The 20,734-nt window shown below is 35.5% G+C and overlaps 1 protein-coding gene across 12 annotated transcripts; it reads left to right on the top strand.

The window, feature by feature from the left end:
- The first annotated feature begins 6,702 nt into the window (after positions 1 to 6,702).
- LOC101251657 (uncharacterized) lies at positions 6,703 to 19,002 on the top strand. Of its 12 annotated transcripts, XR_011219919.1 has the most exons (7): positions 6,751 to 7,073; positions 7,178 to 7,327; positions 9,541 to 9,605; positions 10,167 to 11,640; positions 15,977 to 16,042; positions 16,581 to 16,670; positions 18,340 to 19,002. XR_011219919.1 is itself a non-coding variant. In XM_069294892.1 (5 exons), exons 3-4 carry the CDS (start codon positions 10,563 to 10,565, stop codon positions 16,006 to 16,008), a joined length of 1,110 nt encoding a protein of 369 aa, XP_069150993.1. In that variant the 5' UTR covers positions 6,703 to 7,327; positions 9,541 to 9,605; positions 10,167 to 10,562; the 3' UTR covers positions 16,009 to 16,042; positions 18,340 to 18,561. The 12 variants fall into 12 exon arrangements, 1 of the variants encoding a protein (XP_069150993.1); XR_011219917.1 differs by having other exon boundaries at positions 6,703 to 7,327; XR_011219918.1 differs by having other exon boundaries at positions 15,977 to 16,670.
- Positions 19,003 to 20,734: the final 1,732 nt, after the last annotated feature.

Raw genomic sequence — 20,734 nt, 5'->3', positions numbered from 1 at the left:
GAAAAAATAAAAATAAAAGAAATACAAAAAATTAGATGAAAATAATTTAAAATAGTTTTACACGTGGCAAGTGATTATTAGTGCGTGACATAAAAATACTTTTGTATAAGTGGTATTGAGTGAAAAATGGGGTAGATATTATTATATTCTATTTTGAAATTGTTTAATGGGGTAATAGGAAGGTGTCTTTTTAAAAATTCGAAACAATTTCGATGTTGATTTTATGTCTTTTCTCTTTATATTTATGACATATGTTGAAAAGTACTGTTAAATATAGGGAGGACCCACGTGAGTTCGTGAACCTTCGGCAAAAAATTACACGACATATATATGGTAAATTTTATGGATTTGTAAAAATATATATTTCGAACCCCCTCAATAACAAAGAAAAATTGATGGTGCTGTGGCAAGTCCCCTTGAAACTAGGTTGTATGTCAATGGTTTTAGTCTCTATGTAATCATTTTATCTTTCTTTTTTTTTTGTTTCAGTTTTTTTAGTTTTTTATTTATTTTCATTTCTGTAGTTCAAGTTCTTTTTTTTCTTACTCTTAAAAACATGTTGACCCAAAAGGATTCAAGGTTTTCATTTCTAAAGGCTTATTTATATGTTTATAGTTTTATTTTTTGAATTTTGGATCTGTCACTGATTAAACATATTATCAGTCACTAATTACGGATATTTACACCTAATTTTCAAAATCTAATTATTTTTAAAAAATTATTTATCAATATATATGGATAGTTTGACCAAATTTGTCTTATAGATTATATGATTTGAAAAAAAAATTACTTTATAATAACAAAAAATCTCGATTTTACTCTCGTTGTTATTAAAATGAGTCAAGTTTAATTTTTATGAGCAAATGTAATTTGACTTCGTTACAATACCCGTTGTGGGAGAAGAAATAACGTTTTCCTTTTATTTTAGAGAAGTTGAAAGATCCCCAAAGATCGAGTATTTTTCAATTGAACCTCACCTTCGTGTATTATAAAGGTACATCAATAAATACTATTAGGCACCTCTCATTGGTCAAGGTTCCTCTTTATCTTTTTTTCCCTCTCTTTTATGAAAAAAAAATCTATTTATTTACTTTTTTATTATTATAAAAAATTAATGTCACATTTACCACCCTATTTATTCATATTCTTTCATATAAAAAAATTTATTATTTTTATTTTCGTTACTTCCATCATTTTTAATAATCATAAATCCTAAATCATATTAATGTGCATGTTTATGAAATCATTTCAAATTTCATATTATGTCCTATAAATAGAGGTATTAGAAAGTTCGATTACAAAAGAAATGATCAATTTTTAGGGGTCGTCTGGTTTGAATACTAGTTATGTTGAGATAAGTCATTCTGGGATAAGTTATGCTGGAACTAGTTTTTATTTCTTGTTTGGTTTGTCATATTTAAACCAATATTCATTGTGTAATTTCTTAGAATAAGTTGGTTGTTTACAAAAATACCCTCACCTCATGTTGTTTTTTCTTTACATTTTCATTGCAAGCATTAGTTATTCATTCTTAAAAATAAAATATTCATCTCATTTATCTTAAATATTTTTGTGTGTGCATTTCCATGATTGTGTCGTATATTTCAAAAATTAAACTTTCATTTTACTTTACTTATATCATCAAAATAAATCTTCCTTCTTATTTATCTTAATATAATATTTTCATCTTATTTAGCTTAAAAATAAAACTTTCATCTTATTTAGTTTAAAAGTAAAACTTTCATTTTATTCAGCTTAAAATTTAAGACTAAGTTTATCAAAGTAAAAAAATTATTATTAAAGTCATCTACATTTTAATTATAGATAAAATATATATTTTTAGTAACCAATAAACTATATAACGAAAATATGTAATTTAGTAGTGGAGTGAACATTTTAAGAGAAATCAAAACATAAATAAACATAATCATTATTATAATATATTCATCTTATAATATATTCAGAAATATAAATTGTAATTATAAAATGTAAATTATTAATAGTAAAATATATTTATCATATAAACAACGAATAATTAAGATTGTGAATATTGATAAAAATTATGTTAATATGTTTGAACGTAAAAGTGGTGTATAAAAGAGAGTTTAAGGGGGGTATTTTGTTATTTACCCATCTTATCCATTATAACTTATCCTGGAATTACTATACCTCCCCTTGTGAGGTATAACTTATTCATGGATTAAATGTTAATCTTGAGATAAGTTATCCCTACCTTTGCAACCAAACAATGAATTAAGGGGTCATTTGGTAGGCCCCATTACTAGAAATAGTCAATGTATTATGTATTGTATTATTTAGTACTATGTTTGGTAGGATTTTTGGCCTATTATAACTAATCCCCGAATTAGTTATACATCCTACACGAAATTATTGGATGTGTTCCTAAGACCTTGCATTTGGAGGTATTACTAATGCATAGGACATAATACCATGAGATAAATCTATGTAAAGACAATAATATCCCACAAATCATTTTAAATTTTTTTATTTATTTTCTTGATTTTATGTTTTATATTTGTCTTAGTAAATTTATCTAAAGAAATTAGCTTACAAATTATTTAGAGAGAGTTGTTTGTTACTAAATAAATCTAATACAAATCAACAGGAATTTGAAATGAGAGTTATTTAACATTAACTTATTAGAAAGAGAAATATATCAATACATGGCAGTTGTGATCTTAATTGAAATTTTTTTATTTGTATCTATAAATATATACACACACACACTAGCATATGACTTGGTAATGTTTGATTTTGCAAAATAGATTTTGTGGTAACTCGAGTAGCCATAGATTTCCACAAACTCTACATTAAGATTAATCAAAATTTCAATGACTATTTACAATATATATACTACTAAAAAAACAGTGAATATCGATCTAAAAATTATCGACCTCAAATTGAGATGGGTATTTTTGATATCCGAAGGCCGGTATTGTTAAAAAGAAAAAAATATTTTTTTAAAGAAAAATGACTACAACTAGTCGATTTTCATGCAAAATAAAGCGGAAAATAAAATTCTGACATGAGGAGGTCAAACTTTTTCAAAGAAAAATGAATTACAATAAAAATCGGCCTCTTGATGTTGCTATTAAATGAATAAATAAAAATATATTTTTTCTCAATTTTAAATTAAAAAAATTAAATTGAGAATTATTTTAAATTAATTTTGTTTAAATCGTCTTCCAGAGGACGATTTTGTGTAAAATAAAAAGCAAAAAAATTATAATCCCGACTTATGGAAGTCGCTAAAATTATATAGTATATAATCATATCAACACATTCATTAAAATAATTTTAGAGAAAAGACATAAGGACACAATCGAAGTTGTCTCTTATTTGCATAAAGACACCTAAACTTTTAAAGTATCCTATCACACCACTAAACAACTATATATCGTTGTAAATTGACCATTTTTACTTATTCCGTCATCTATGTAATGCGCGTGTTGCTCACTCTTTAGGTAACCCGACCCGACCTTTTTTTTTTGAAGAAAATTCGTGAACTCCTTTTCATTTCATTTCTCAACTTTTCCCTAAAAAATCAAACCAAATACACAGTGTTGTTGTTGACAATCTCGTTGTTGATCATTGTTGATCGTTGTTGATGTGTATTTGTGAAGATTCTTAGAGATTGAAGGTCTAACATGTTAAGGTTCTAAAATCTTCACTATTTTCGATTATTCTGATTTAATGGATTATTATTGTGTAGGAGTGTTAGAATCGACCTCCTACAGTTGCCATTGTTACAAATACGATTCAACATTGCATTTGACATTTTCAATCAAAAACTAACCACAAAATTGAGAAGAAATTCAACCATAAAAAAACTTCAAATTAACGTTTATACTGGAAATTAAAAGAGAAAAGGCGAATTCCTACCTTATTTTCTTGAGGAAGATGATGAAGTCGCCAAAAAGAGAGAACCAATATTGTTCTTTCCATGGAAATCAAAATTTTAGGGCTACCAAAGGCTATTTTTGAGTTTAAATTGGGGAAGATACAAAAATTGATTAAACAATTAATATTAACGAAAGAAAATGACATGTGGCTGTTTTAAACTGGTAAATAAAAAGGAAAAATGACCCATGACGCGCCTAACGTACGTGTAAACAACCCAGATGAGTTAATGGGTAAAAATGACCAATTTACAACGATATATAGTTGTTTAGTGGGGTGATGAGACACTTTAAAAGTTTAGGTGTCTTTATACAAATATGGGACAACTTCGATGGTCTCTTTATGTCTTTTCTCATATTTCTATAGTGACTTCAAGAAAAATTAATAAATTAATATTTTTAAATTAATTTTAAATAAAATCATTGTCGGAATGATGATTTTATACAAGTTCAAATATTAATTAATATAAAATATCGATCTTCCAATGTCAATATTATTTAATTAACATGATTGATTTTTATTTATCTTAAAATTTAATGTGATACAGATGAGGTCGACATTTTTTATTAAATCTAATTACTTTTAATAAAAGTGACATCTAGAGGTCAGTTTTTTTAAAATATTCTCATTAATCATAATTTTGCTATTGTGCATGATACTAAATTTATTTTACACCTACAATTAATTGTTCAAAAAGTATAACAAATTTGTATATTTAATAAATAAAAAGTTAGAATTCATGGAATAAACAAAAAAAAATATATAATTGAAATTTAGTGTAAGAAACTAAGTTGATATAAATTAGGAGATACTTTTACTTATATTTTTAGAATAATGTACAAATTCTACCAGTCCGTCATCAAATCACAAACTTAATATATCATGTAATGACATAGAGGTGAAGATCTAACATATAATGCATTCGAATATGAAATGTGAGATAATACTCGTAGTAATGTCATGATAACAATTAGTAAAATTTTATATTTATAATTAATTATTTAATTATTTATATATATAACCTTCAATGTCGTTATCTCGTTTTATGAATAGAAAATAGAACATCGTAAATTACTTTACAAAGCAAGTTTTATGAAGATTATTACGTTCGATCTTGAAAGGATGTCAAGCGTAGTGATCATATCGTAGGCAAGGACATGTAAAGGATAATTCATTAGAGTATGAATACGTTGATTATATACTTCTTTAGTAGTTTAGCAAATTAAGTTTTATATATTAGTGGTTAAAATATGATATACATTACCAATTAAAGAAATATCAATCATCAATTTAAGGATATTTATATATTAAATTTGATATTGATAAACTTCAATTGATCGATAAAATTAAATTTATATAATTAGGAGGTATATAATTAAACATAAATTAAATTGACCCAAAAAATTAATTTATAAAATTAAACTTCTATTAAGTACTACACAAATAACTAGTTTAACAACATCTTTTATTATGGTTTGATATATATATAGAAGTAAATATTAATGATGATAATAAAGACACCCACGATTGATCACACCTATTATTTTCGCCTCATTTCATTAATTAGTGAAATTTCTTTAATCTCATAAGTCATAAAGGTGAAACAAATATTTACAAAAGATTAAGATACTTTTTTTTTATATATATATATATATATATATATATATACACTATTATATATTATTATTATTATTATCTATTTTGAAAATTAATTTACTTCAAAAATAGAAAAGGTTTAATCAAACATGTATTTTATTTTTTTCAAAATAAAGGTCATTTATGATACTATAATTAATCTATTTTTGTATACGGTTATTTTACTCTATTAAAATTTAAAGCTTAAATAATTAATTATCTCCTTTTTATTGCAAAATTTTATTTATTTGGTCATATTTTAGATGTTATATTTGTAATGCCACAATTTCTCAACAACTCGCACAATCACTTCTAAAATACCCAACTCAAACATAAGCCTTTGAACCTCCAAATCCTTTTTACTTCTTCATTTTCACACCATTAGAAAACAAAGCAACCCCTACTTTCACTATCGATGATGTCGTACGTCTTCTTTGAAATCCTATCCATGTTACCACCCAGATCTTGGAAAATTCAATGAAACTCACCTAGTACGATGAAGGACTTGTCAAAAGTTGTATTTCTTCACCAACGTTTTCACCTTTAAACAGTTCATTTTTAATTTTCGCATAAAACTTCTACTCAAAGAGTTTTTCTATAACGGATTTATAAGTCCAAATCTTCCCAATTGATTGTTTTTTATTTGAATCCTAGAATTGTGTATTATTTTCATTTCAATCAATAGTGTGCAAGGTCAAGAACAATGTTAGTACGGAGTAGGCGTAAACAATTGTTAGATTTAAAAATCTTGTACTCTTTCTTTAATTCTCTTTCTTGTATACAATTCATGGTTTGTCATGGGAATGATCATCAAGCTCGGTGTCTCAATACGGTGCCCTAGAGAGGTAATTGTTGAAACCCAATTTTGACATTCCACGATTTGTTTAATTTTTAAGCTTATGAAATTTTAAACAATTAAAATTAATTATTTTTGAAAAATCCATAAATGCTTAAAACTAGATTTTGTTATTGTTTTTAGAGGCAATTTACTTAGTACTTATCTTATTTTTCGTAAATTAATCAAAATTTTAATTAGTGTGGAAATTAATGTTATTCTCGGTACTAATTTAATTATTTCAGATTTGTCAAAATCAAAAAATTTATTAATTAATTTAATATATAATTTATTTTATTTCAAATATTATCATCTTATTATTTTCGAGACCAAGGGCATGTTCTCTTTGAATCCAATTGGACTTCAACTTGATAAGCCCAGACAGACCCAAATCTGGACCAAGGCCATCGACCTAACCCGTTCCAAATCCAGCAAAACAGGCGTGTACAATACAACCAGTACATACGCGACCTTCTACTCGTTCTTTGTCTTCTTCAACGCGCTGCAAACCCAAATCGAAACCCTGTGTAATCGCGACCTCCAAGCATCGCGTGACTTGCTCTGCTCTCCCTTATCTTCTCGTATGAGGAACGTTCGATAACAAGGCCAGGTGTCTCAATCTTGATGCCTCGTCGTCCTTGCCCTAAATCAGTGGGCTCACGTCCTCAGTCTTTTGAAATTGGTATGGTTGTAGCTATCAAAGCCTTATCTTTAGAGAATTTTGAATTTGGAATTCTCCCATTTGATTTAGACCCCTTTTTCTTCCCCTTTTCCCCTTACAAATAGGATTCTCTTCACTGTATACCTAAAAGTTTTGGGAATTCTTATCTCAATATTTCAAAATTTCGGCTTTTGTGGTTATTCGAGTTGAGAGTTGAGGCGGTGGTGAAATCGTCTCTGCCGAACGCATTCGCCCAATTTGCTTCCCAAAACCATGTAATCTTCTTGCTCTTTCTTCAGTCTTTTCTTCAACCTTTTCTTTGTGTTACATTGTAGAATTGTTATTTGTCATAGTATTGTTAATCATCTTTTAGATTCAATGTGATTAGTTAAAATAAGGGTGATGTTTATGTGATTAGCACCAAAAGTTTTCATTATCCTGATCTCTTAGTTAAGTCAACTTTGAATGAGTTTATTAAATATTTTGCTTCATTGATGGTTGTTTTCTTAAGATATGAATCTGATTCTTTACTTAGTTGAGCTCATAAATATGTACATATATGTGATTCTAGATATTGTTATTCTTATTCGACTTCGAAATCCATGTTATATAGTTGTTGTTTTCTGCCTTAATTTGTTGTCTTCTGTATTAGAATTTAACTATGTTTTTATCAAAAATTGGTTTCCTTAACCTGTCTTATAAGCATTGATTTGGATAAATATCGATTGTTGTTTTAAAATAAGATCTTGTTCATAGCATGAATTCAAGATGATTCTCTCAAAATGGTGAATGTTAAGAAATCTTTAGTTTGTTCATTTGTTGGGACTGGCTGCCAGCACTCTCTGTCATGTTGGCCTTAATTCTGCATATTTTCTATCTTGTGCAGAATCAATATTATAACTTGTATAATGTGATTTTATTTTTATTTTCTTTCTTTGTTCTTTATGAATTCGGCATGCACTATAAGCCTAGAAAAGTTTATATCTTTGTGGATCATGGTCGTACGACACTCTTCTTTAACAAGGTCGGCAACACCGGTAAAAACCTATTTATCTCTGTAACGACCTGTTTAGTCATTTTGAGCAGCAGATTTTATTCTGGAAAAACAGGCTGAGGCGACGGACCCAACGACGGACCGTCATGGGCAGGACGGACCGTCGCAGGGTCTCATTTTAAAACACTTAGAAAATCTGAAATTGGGTACTGAAAATCGACTCTCTGAACTTCGCAACGGAGTGGCAGGACGGACCGTCACAGGCCATTCACCCAAAATCAAGTTTCTGAACTATGCGACGGACAGCAAGACGGACCGTCGCAGGCGCGACGGCCCGTCACAGCTTGCGTAATCCCAGTTGGAGTCGAATTTCTGGTTAAGTTTTAAAGGGGCGTTTTGGACTATTCCTGCTATAATTATATATTTCGTGGGTTTATATTAATAACTCAAATTCTTGGGGGTTAAAAGAGGTAAACTTAAGTTAATTAGTGGGGTATTATTGCCATATTTTATTCTTAATTATATACTAATTAGGGTAAAAGAAAGAGGGTTTGAATAAGAAAACAGAAAGAACAAGAAGGGAGAGGGAGAAACGATCGAGAGAAGAGGAGAGCACCAAGCTTTGAGGATTAACTTGCTTGATTTCAATTCTTCGGTGGAGGTAGGTTATGGTTTCTCTTACGATATTCGTAGTAAAATCTTAATAGAGAATGATATGTATTGATAATATTGTAAACCCTGCTATGTGCTTAATTGTATGCTTGCATGAATGTAATTATATAATTGTGATTATATAAGCATGATGAAGTTATTGAATCCCAAATCTTGCAAAATCTTAATCTCCTTGTTAATAATGAGGCCTTGGTATAAAAGAAGGCGTGATGAACTAAAATAATGGGATTGATGATGCCTTGGTAAGAAAGAAGGCTTGATGAATTGATGGAAGGAGATTAGGGGATCGGGTGTCACGAACTGACACGTAGAATTAGGGGATCGGGTGTCACGAACCGACACATAGTATTAGGGGATCGGGTGTCACGAACCGACACGTAGAATTAGGGGATCGGGTGTCACGAACCGACACGTAGTATTAGGGGATCGGGTGTCACGAACCGACACATAGATTTAGGGGATCGGAGTGTCACGTACTGACACAAGAGGATTAATGAATATTGAGGGAGCGGAGTGTCACGTACCGACACAAGAGAAATAAAGATAATGAATCTTGAAAGATGTTAATATACTCAATCTAATGAACATGATTCCCAAATGAGTATGGTATCGAGGCTTGAGTCCTCATGTGTGAACTTGACGGTAATTGTTAATGATATAGTATTTGTTGTTGCTACATGTTGAGTATCATAGTTGATTTTATGATATTACTCGGTATATATTGATTTCTATTTTGAGTTGGCCGATGATATCTACTCTGTACCCGTGTTTTGTACTGACCCCTACTTTTATGTTCTCTTCTTGTTTATTTGTGGAGTGTAGTAAACGTGCCATCGTCTTCAACTCAACAGTAATTCAAGCCAGTCTTACTACATCGGAAATTCATGGTGAGCTAATGCTTCTAGCTTGGACTGGATCTTCTTCTTCAAGTCTTGATGCCTTGAACTTCCGGCATGGACTAGCTTCTTATGTATTTTTAGCTTCTTAGACACTCTTAGAATTAGTAGTTTAAAGTAGATGTTCTTGTGGTGATGACTTCCAGATTTTGGGGAATAATAGATGTTGAATTTTAGAAGTTAATGAATTGGTCTTTATTTAATGAGTTTAAGTCTTCCGCATTACTTTCTGTTGATATTATATTGAAATGTTAAGGTTAGATTGGTTGGTTCGCTCACATAGGAGGGTAAGTGTGGGTGCCAGTTGCGGCTCGGATTTGGGTCGTGACAAACTTGGTATCAGAGCATTAGGTTCGTTGGTCTCATCACACAAGAACAGGTCTAGTAGAGTCTTAAGGAACGGTAGGGGGACGCCTTTACTTTTCCTTGAGAGGCTATAAGATTTTAGGTAAAATTTCACTCTTTCATTCTTTCTTTCGTGCTACTACTTGAGTCCAATTGGTATCTAGGCGATACGAATTGGTATCTGACCATCTTCACTCTCTTTCGCAGATGGTTAGAACTAGAGCAACGACTACGCCAACACCAACACCAGCACCGGCGGGACAGGGTGCGTCTGAGCCAGGCACTGGGGCTATAGCTCGAGGAAGAGCAGCGGCAAGAGGCCGTGGTAGAGGTCGTGGGAGGACGTCCTCTAGGGGAAGAGGACGAGCACCTAGTCCATCTGATACTAGGGCAGTGACTCCTCCACCGACTGAGGAAGTAATAAGAGAAGGGGAGGATGGGGAAATTGAACAAGTGCAGAATGAGGTATTGCCACCCCAGCCTACCCCAGAGATGATAAATCAAGTGCTCGCTTATCTCAGTGGGTTGTCTGATCAAGGTCAGGCACCTCCAGTGTTTTCTGCGCCAAAACCTCCAGTTTAAGAAGTACAACATGCAGCCACTATGGCTCATCGTATGGAGGCCTCATTGGACATAGGCACATTTCCACGTCTGACTACTGGGCCTATAATGACAAATGATCAGCATGAACTTTTCAGTAAGTTCTTGAAATTGAAACCTCCGGTCTTCAAGGGTGCTGAATCGGAGGATGCTTATGATTTTCTGGTTGACTGTCACGAGCTACTACATAAGATGGGTATAGTAGAACGGTTAGGTGTGGAGTTTGTGACTTATCAGTTTCAAGGGAACGCCAAAATGTGGTGGCAGTCACATATTGAGTGTCAACCAACAGAGGCACCACCTATGACTTGGGCCTCATTCTCTAGCTTGTTTATGGAGAAGTATATCCCCCGAACTTTGAGGGATAGGAAAAGGGATGAGTTCTTGAGCCTAGAGCAAGGTAGGATGTCGGTCAATGCATATGAGGCTAAGTTTCGTGCATTATCCCGGTATGCCACCCTACTGTGTTTCAGTCCACAAGAGCGAATTCGCCGGTTTATGAAGGGGTTGAGGTCAGAATTGCGGATTTCGGCCTTACAGATAGCGGCAACGGCAAAATCCTTCCAAGAGGTGGTAGACATTGTGATAGAAGTGGAAGGAGTGAATCCAGACGACTTCACTATGACATCGACATCAAAAAGGTTTCGAAAGGGAGGTGAGTTTAATGGTGCTTACACTAGAGGACAGGGTTCGGGAAGTTACTCAGTCCGACCAATTCATTCTTCACTACAAACTGTAGTTGGGGGACCACCTCAGACCGGTCAACACTCCTCCGAGAGACCTATGCTTGACTCCAGAGAGTGTTACGGATGTGGGGAGACTGTACATATTAGGAGAAATTGTCCAAAACAGAGTTACAGACCCCCAATAGCTAGAGGTAGAGGTGGTCATGGTAGAGGCCGTTTTTCTGGAGGGCGTGGTGGTCGAGGAAATGGTGGTCACCAAAACGGCCGAGGTGATGGGCAAACTGGAGCCACTACATCACAACATGGTAGGGGCAACAGACAGACGAACGATAGGGCCCATTGTTACGCTTTCCCTGGGCGGTCTGAAGCGGAGGCATTTGATGCTGTCATCACAGGTAATCTTTTGGTTTGTGATTGCATGGCTTCTGTATGATTTGATCCCGGATCCACATTTTCTTATGTATCTTCCGCATTTGCTAATGGTCTTAATTTACATTGTGAATTGCTTGACATACCTATTCGTGTTTCTACTCCGGTGGGTGAGTCTGTGATAGTTGAAAGGGTATATAGGTCTTGTTTGGTGAACTTTGTGGGGAGCAACACTTATGTAGATTTGGTTATCTTAGAAATGGATGATTTTGATGTAATTCTGGGTATGACTTGGCTTTCTCCACAATTTGCGATCTTGGATTGTAATGCTAAAACGGTGACGTTAGCCAAGCCTGGGACAGATCCGTTAGTGTGGGAGGGTGACTACACTTCCAATCCGGTGCGTATCATCTCCTTTCTTCGTTCTAAGAAAATGGTTAGTAAAGGGTGTTTAGCTTTCTTGGCACATCTCAAGGATTACACTACCCAAGTACCCTCGATTGAGTCGGTTTCGGTGGTCCGTGAGTTTCTGGATGTGTTCCCTGCAGATCTTCCTGGTATGCCACCAGATAGGGATATTGACTTCTGTATCGATCTTGAACCGAGTACTCGCCCCATTTCTATACCCCCTTATAGAATGGCTCCCGCGGAGTTAAGAGAGTTAAAAGCCCAACTTCAAGAGTTGTTAAACAAAGGCTTTATTAGACCAAGTGCATCTCCTTGGGGTGCTCCGGTTTTGTTTGTAAAGAAGAAGGATGGGAGTTTTCGAATGTGTATAGACTACAGACAACTAAACAAGGTAACCATAAAGAACAAGTATCCTCTTCCCCGCATTGATGCTTTGTTCGATCAGTTACAAGGTGCTTGTGTCTTCTCTAAGATTGACTTGAGATCCGGTTATCATCAATTGAAAATACGGGCAATGGATGTGCCAAAGACTGCTTTTCAAATGAGGTATGGGCATTACGAATTTGTAGTTATGTCTTTTGGTCTTACAAATGCCCCTACTGCGTTCATGAGCTTGATGAACGGGAGTTTTAAGCCATATTTGGACCTCTTCGTGATCGTATTTATTGATGATATATTGGTATACTCAAAGAGCAAGAAGGAACATGAAGAGCATTTGAGAATGGTATTGGAAATATTGAGGGAGAAAAAGATTTATGCCAAGTTCTCTAAGTGTGAGTTTTGGCTAGATGCAGTGTCCTTCTTGGGGCACGTGGTTTCTAAGGATGGAGTGATGGTGGATCCTTCTAAGATTGAGAGAGTGAAGAATTGGGTAAGACCTACTAATGTGTCAGAAATAAGGAGCTTTGTTGGGTTAGCTAGCTACTACCGTCGATTTATCAAGGGATTCTCTTCTATTGCTTCCCAATTGACGAACTTGACTAAGCAGAATGTTCCATTTGTATGGTCGGACGAATGTGAGGAAAGCTTTCAGAAGCTCAAGACCTTGTTGACTACTGCACCTATCCTTACCTTGCCAGTAGAGGGTAAGAACTTCATTGTTTATTGTGATGCATCCTATTCGGGTTTGGGTGCAGTGCTAATGCAAGAGAAGAATGTGATTGCTTATGCTTCAAGACAATTAAAAGTGCATGAACGTAACTATCCAACTCATGATTTGGAATTGACTGCGGTAGTGTTTGCATTAAAACAATGGAGACACTATTTATATGGGGTTAAGTGTGAGGTCTACACGGATCATCGTAGCCTTCAGTATGTCTTTACTCAGAAGGATTTGAACTTGAGGCAACGGAGATGGATGGAGCTACTAAAGGACTACGATATCACTATCTTGTATCATCCGGAAAAAGCGAATGTTGTAGCAGATGCTTTAAGTAGAAAGGCAGGAAGCATGGGAAGTCTAGCTCACTTGCAAGCTTCTAGACGCCCATTGGCTAGAGAGGTTCAGACTCTAGATAATGGCTTGATGAGATTAGAAGTAAATGAGAAGGGAGGATTGTTGGCTAGTGTGGAGTCAAGATCTTCTTTTCTTGACAAAATTAAGGGAAAAACAGTTTGATGATGAGAAACTAAGGCGAATCCAAGATAAAGTGTTGCGAGGGGAGGCTAAGGAAGCACAAATCGATGAGGAAGGTGTTTTGAGGATCAAGGGAAGGGTATGTGTACCCCGCGTCGATGATTTGATCAACACTATTTTGATAGAGGCTCATAGTTCAAGGTATTCTATACATCCGGGTGCAACCAAGATGTATCGTGACCTAAAACAACACTTTTGGTGGAGCAGAATGAAGCGTGATATTGTTGACTTTATTGCCAAGTGTCCAAACTGTCAACAAGTAAAGTATGAACACCAAAGGCCCGGAGGAACGCTTCAGAGAATGCCCATTACGGAATGGAAGTGGGAAAGAATTGCAATGGATTTTGTGGTTGGTCTTCCGAAGACAATGGGTAAGTATGACTCCATTTGGGTGATTGTTGATAGGTTAACTAAATATGCTCATTTCATTCCGGTCAAGGTGACTTACAATGCAGAAAAGTTAGCCAAACTTTACATCTCGGAAGTGGTGCGATTGCATGGGGTTCCACTATCAATCATATCAGATAGAGGTACGCAGTTTACTTCTAAGTTTTGGAAAACATTGCATGCGGAATTGGGTACTAGGTTGGACCTTAGTACTGCATTCCATCCTCAGACCGATGGTCAGTCTGAGCGAACGATTCATTTGTGCAGCAGATTTTATTTCTGGAAAAACAGGCTGAGGCGACGAACCCAACGACGGACCGTCATGGGCACGACGGACCGTCGCAGGGTCTCGTTTCAAAACACTTAGAAAATCTGAAATTGTGTACTAAAAATTGTCTCTCTGAACTTCGTGACGGAATGGCAGGACGGACCGTCACAGGCGTGACGGACCGTCATAGATTGTTCAGTGGAAATTGACTCTCTGACCCTTGCGACGACCTGCAGGACGGACCGTCGCAGGCACGACGGCCCGTCACAGCTTGCGCAATCCCAGTCTGGGTCGGTTTTCTTGATACGTTTTAAGGGACATTTTTGACTATTCTTGCCTTAATTATAAAGTTAGAGGGTTAAGGATTATAAGTCTAATTACTTGGGGGTTAAAAGAGTTAACCTTAAGTTAATTAGTGGGGTATTATTGCCATCTTTTATTCTTAATTATATACTAATTAGGGTAAAAGAAAGATGGTTTGAATAAAGAAAATAGAAAGAACAAGAGAAAGAGAGAGAAAGTTGAGAGAGAGAGAGAATCAAACGAGAAGGGAGAAACAAAGCTTTGAGGATTAACTTGCTTGATTTCAATTTTTTGGTGGAGGTATGTTATGGTTTCATGCTTTCATAAGTAAACTCTTAATAGTGAATGATATGTATTGGTAGTATTGTAAACCCTACTATATGCTTAATGGTATGTTTGCATGAATATGATTATGTGATTGTGATAAGATAAGCATGATGAAAATATTGAATCCCAAATCTTGAAAAGAAACTTTAATATACATTATTAATTATGAGGCCTTGGCATAGAAGAAGGCTTGATGAATTAAAGTAATGTGATTGATGATGCCTTGGTATAGAGAAGGCTTGATGATTTACAGAATGAAATTAGTGGATCGTAGTGTCACGTTCCGACACATAGTATTAGTGGATCAGAGTGTCACGTTCCGACACATAGTATTAGTGGATCAGAGTGTCACGTTCCGACACATAGTATTAGTGGATCGGAGTGTCACGTTCCAACACGTAGAATTAGGGGATCGGAGTGTCACGTACCGACACATATAGGGGATCGGAGTGTCACGTTCCGACACATAGTATTAGTGGATCGGAGTGTCACGTTCCGACACATAGTATTAGTGGATCGGAGTGTCACGTTCCGACACGTAGAATTAGGGGATCGGAGTGTCGCGTACTGACACATATAGGGGATCGGAGTGTCACGTACCGACACATATAGGGGATCGGAGTGTCACGTACCGACACATATAGGGGATCGGGTGTCATGAACCGACACGTAGAATTAGGGGATCGGAGTGTCACGTACCGACACATAGCAGTAGGGGATCGGAGTATCACGTACCTACACGAGAGGAAGAAAGATAATGAATCTTGAAAGATGATAATATACTCAACTTAATAAACTTAATTCCCAAATGAGTATGGTATTGAGACTTGAGCCCTCATGGATGAACTTGATGGTACTTATTGATGATTATAGTACTTGTTGTTGCTACATGTTGAGTTTTATAGTTGATTTACGATAATATTTGATATATACTGTTCCATATTTTGAGTTGGCCGATGATATCTACTCAGTACCCGTGTTTTGTACTGACCCCTACTTTTATGTTTTTCTTCTTGTTATTTGTGGAGTGCAGCAAACGTGCCGTCATCTTCGACTCAACAGTAACTCAAGCCAGTCTTCGTCACACCGGATCTTCAGGGTGAGCTAACGCTTCTAGCTTGGACTGGATCTTCTCCTTCATATCTTGATGCCTTGAACTTCCGGCATGGACTAGCTTCTTATGTATTTTTAGCTTCTTAGAAACTCTTAGAATTAGTAGTTTAAAGTAGATGTTCTTGTGATGATGACTTCCAGGTTTTGGGAATAATAGATGTTGAATATTGATAGTTATTGAATTGGTTTTTATTAATGAGTTTAAGTCTTCCGCATTACTTTCTGTTGTTATTACATTGAAATGTTAAGGTTTAGATTGGTTGGTTCACTCACATAGGAGGGTAAGTGTGGGTGCCAGTCGCGATCCTATTTGGGTCGTGACACCAAGAGGCACCGATCTAGAGAGGATGATGAGACTCGAGCTAGAAAGAGAGAATATCTTGAGTTGGAGGCTGCGAGAAGAGCCTCGTTGATTAATGAGGAGGCCTGACAGATGAGGGCTCAAGCGCTGGCTGCTGGGGCATCTAGCTCCAGGATTGCTGATGTTGAGAGGATCACTATTGAGGTTGTTGTTATTGTTGCAGACATTACTGACGGTGTCCCTACTACAGAGGGAGCAGATTGCGAGAAATAGGACCCCCCACCTTGTTGATCATCGGTGCTTTGCACCTCAGGTTTACTTCATCTACCATTCAGTTTTATATTTTTTATGCATCGGGGACAATTGCACGCTCTTTTGTTGGGGGTGGGATAAATGGAAAGTTAGTGCTAGGGTGAAGTCTGAATAGCCCAATGCAATATACTCTCTTGGAGTTTTCTTGCCTATGTTCTTTTTCTCCAAGAGACTATTTACTTTACTGTGGAACTGACACATTAGTATCTTGTACATAGTATTGATATGAAATCTGAAGCATGATGAATAAATAAAATGATATCCTAATTTAAAGAAAATGCTTGCATGATTAGACATAGTGAATGATGAATGTGTGGCTCTAAGCATGACATAGAGATATACCCCTACATGACCCTCAATCTTCAGCTAGAACTAGGTGTCTGATAATCTGGTAGGGTAATGAGGTTTTCAGTGAGTGAGGAAATTTGAGTATTCCACCATTGATACTGAGCTAGAAGTTGCGCGGTTAGTCCTGCTAAAAGTAATATGTGATAGACAATAGGAAAAGGATCATACACCTTTGTTCAAAGACAACAAATCTTTAGCCTAGATAAAAGAAAACCAAATGAAATTATTCCCTTCTTGATCCAAATGATTTGAGCTTAAGATGGACCTTTCTTTTCTACCTAAATTCATCTTTTTTGGGAATAATGTGTGGGCCCTTGTCTCTCCTTGGTCATGTGTACCTCAGCTTATGCCAAAAGCATATATGGAGGATGGCTAATGCATAAAACAACCACGTCTTGGACATGACCCAACCTTCGGTATTGTGTACCTTGACTCATGATAAAGCCATGAGTTGAGGGTGACTATTATGAGAAATGCTCCAGAAAGTGGGGTTGAAAGAATAAAGAGAGATAAAGAAGAAAAGAAAAGTGAATCAACCAAAGTTGAAATCAAGTGAAAAATTTGAAAATTAAAAAAAAATTAAAAAGAAGAGTCATTTACTCAAAAGGAGAAAGAAAGGAGAAAAGCAAGGCAAAAGAATATAAGAAAATTAAGAATAGGGCGGAATAAACAACGTAAAGGTAGGACGCTTAGCCGTTATATCATGGAGGGAAAAAATTCACTAAAATGCATCCAATTGTACCCTACCTGACCCTGAGCCTACATTATAAGCTAAGAAAGTTCTATTGTGATCAGGAGAGTCTAATATGGTGAACTTAAAGCAGTGAAAAAAGGGCAAGCATATGATGACAAAGTACCAATGAGGTGATAAGTTATTTTGAGAGTGAGTGTTGAAAAAAATAATACTTATACTCAAATTGAAATCATGTGTGAAAAGGAGGATATTGCTTTTAAAGAAACGCACTAGTTGCAATACTGCAGAGTTGGCACCTTCGTGAGAGATAAAAGAGGAGTCGGTGCATCATTAGTCTGTGTCATGGTCTGATCCACATAAGTTAGCCTAATAGTAATATCATGCATGAACATAATGAAAATAATCGAAATTGCTAGCCAGATGATTGTGAAAGATAAAATAGTGATACTTTTATACAAAGGTTTTTGTGGTGAGTCATAGTTTGTCGCTTGAGGATAAACAACGAATTTAAGTTGAGGGTGTTGATGTACCGTGGTTTCACGGTACTTCCAATGCTTTTTCCTTAAGTTTAGTGTGTGTTCAAGGCCTCTTTGAAGTAGTTTTAATAAATTTTTCTTTGTTTTTGCAGGACAAACTGTCCAGAATGAAAACGCTGAAGATGTGCTGAAAATTACATAAAAGATGACCTACGGAGCCATCAACGGTCCAACGATCCATCGACGGTCCGTAGGTGGAAACCATCGCCATGAAGATGTTATGCTGCCAAGGAAAGATCGGGGGATTCCTACTAAGTGTGGGTCTATGAAAGGCATGACGGTCTGTCCTGGTGATCCGTTGGTGTTAACAACATGCAGCCCCAGTACCTGATTTGAAAAGATTCTAAGTGTGGGGCAACGAAGGCCATCGATGGCCCATCGTCATATCAACGGATCGTCGTCTTGGTCTGTTGATGGTAACAGACACTTGGATAAGAAAGCAGCTAAAAATATAGTTAAAGTATGGACCGACGGAGGTGTTGAAGATCCGTCGCTGCCTCGACGCTCCGTCGGTAAGGTCATTGACGTGAGACACATTTTTGGACATATTTCCATATTTAGGTTTCCCTTTATGTTTAGGATTCTTTTATTATAAATAGGACCAAAAACCTCATTTTTGGGGTAGGACTCTTTGTTAATTTTCAAATTTGGATTGTTGGTTGTTGAACTTTGGATTTTGGAAAATACTTCACTTTTAAGAATCGATTCTTACAATAATTTGATTAATTCAAGTGCTTTTCTGGATTTTTTTCAAACTTGTTAATTTAAGTACATGAATTCTTGTCTAATCAATATGCATTGTGTAATTCTTAACATGGGTAACTTAATCCACAACTAGGGTTGTGGGAACCATGGGTAACTAACAAAGTAGAACTAGCTAAAATAACAATTCTAGAATAGTGTCTTGCATTTATTGATAATTCTTTCGTTTAGAATTCTTTTTAACGATGGCCAATGTTAGAACTCCCCTTGTTGCTACTTGCTGGATCAAGGATGTAGATAATAAGAAAAGAATTATCAACGTAGATTTAGTATACACTATGTATTAGACTAGTGTCGATTGGTGCGAAGTAATAACTAAGCCATACATCGATTATGATGCTTAATATGAGGTAAAAGATAAGGATTAGTAAAGTATACACACGTAACCGGACCAAAGTGCGGAGTGAAATTAACTAGTTGCCGGACAAAGGAATTAGAGATTCATAACTTACCACTTTGCATGCAAGATATTAGGAAAGAACTGTTATAGCTAGGGTTATTTATCTATGAACCTATGGGGAACACTTACACCCTTGTTTCACTCATCATTTGATAAACATCAAATATTTGAACTAGCTACTTGTTTACTTAGCCTTAATTAATTACATTTGTTACACAAACCCCCCTTTAATTGTTTGTTTCAGGAAAGGACTTGACTTAAATAGATGTAATCGTACATTAAAGTTATTTCTAAACCATTTTCCTCGTAGGATCGACCCCAAAAAAAACATTTGGATTCTTTATTTGATACGGTCGCTTATACTTCTTTAGGAAAGTATAGTTTGAGTGTATCAAATTCTAGCTCCGCTTCAGGGAAAGTGGCTATCAACTTTAAGCAGATTACCGAATTTTAGTCAACAATTTCCTTATTTTACTTTTTTTTAAATTTTGGTTTTGTCTCTCGTAGGTCTAGCTTTAGTGTATGCCAAGTACATGGAGTCGAGGAGAACCAATACTCCCACTTGATCCAGAGCTAAACCGCACAATTAACAGAATGAATATTCAAAACAATCTTGCTGATATCAACCCTCAGCTTCCCCGGCTTGTTGATGCTCATAATCTAGTGGTTGTTGATAACCTTGGTGAAGGTAATCCAAGGAGGCAACCTCCCGCCCCACACCCTCAAGAGTACTATAGGGGAAATGTTAACATCCTTGACTCTGATGGGCCACTTATCCTACCTCCTCTACCACATGGTCATACATTTGTGGTAACTAGAAGCTTGATGCAGATGCTCACCATTAGAGATTTGTTTTTTGGGCTACCATTTGAGGTTCCACATGCTCACATCGCCAAACTAAGGTCCGTGTGTAGGAGTTGTGTAGTGAGGGCAGACTTAGACATGGATGTAGTTGGAATAAGGGTGTTCCCTTTCTCATTAACGGGGGGAGGCCGCAATTTGGTTTAATGAGTTTCCCTACAATTCAATCTATACTTGGGAGCAATTGAAGGATGTGTTCCTAGCGAGGTATTACCCGGTTTCTAAAAAGCTAAACCACAAAAATAGGGTGAACAACTTTGTGACATTACCGGGGGAGTTAGTAAGCAGTTCTTCGGATAGGTTCATCTCATTCTTGAGAAGTATCCCAAAGCACCGCATTGATTATTAGTCACCAAAAGAGTACTTCTATAGGGGAAAGATGATAATACTAAAGCATTGCTTGATACGATTGAGAGTGGTTCTTATGTGGAGTATACTTATGCAGAGATCGCAGACAAGTTAGA

This window comes from Solanum lycopersicum, chromosome 3 (genome assembly GCF_036512215.1).
Source record: "Solanum lycopersicum chromosome 3, SLM_r2.1".
In the NCBI taxonomy this organism is placed as follows: Eukaryota; Viridiplantae; Streptophyta; class Magnoliopsida; order Solanales; family Solanaceae; genus Solanum; species Solanum lycopersicum.
The sequence above is the reverse complement of the archived record's forward strand: the minus strand, read 5'-3'. Positions and strand labels throughout refer to the sequence as shown.

What these genes read in the sequence shown, in the direction of transcription:
- LOC101251657 (XM_069294892.1), top strand. Translation starts at nt 10,563, where the DNA reads ATGGCTCATCGTATGGAGGCCTCATTGGACATAGGCACATTTCCACGT. An exon ending in ATTTGATGCTGTCATCACAG is followed by an intron (nt 11,641 to 15,976) that starts GTAATCTTTTGG and finishes TGTGGAGTGCAG; the next exon opens with CAAACGTGCCGTCATCTTCG.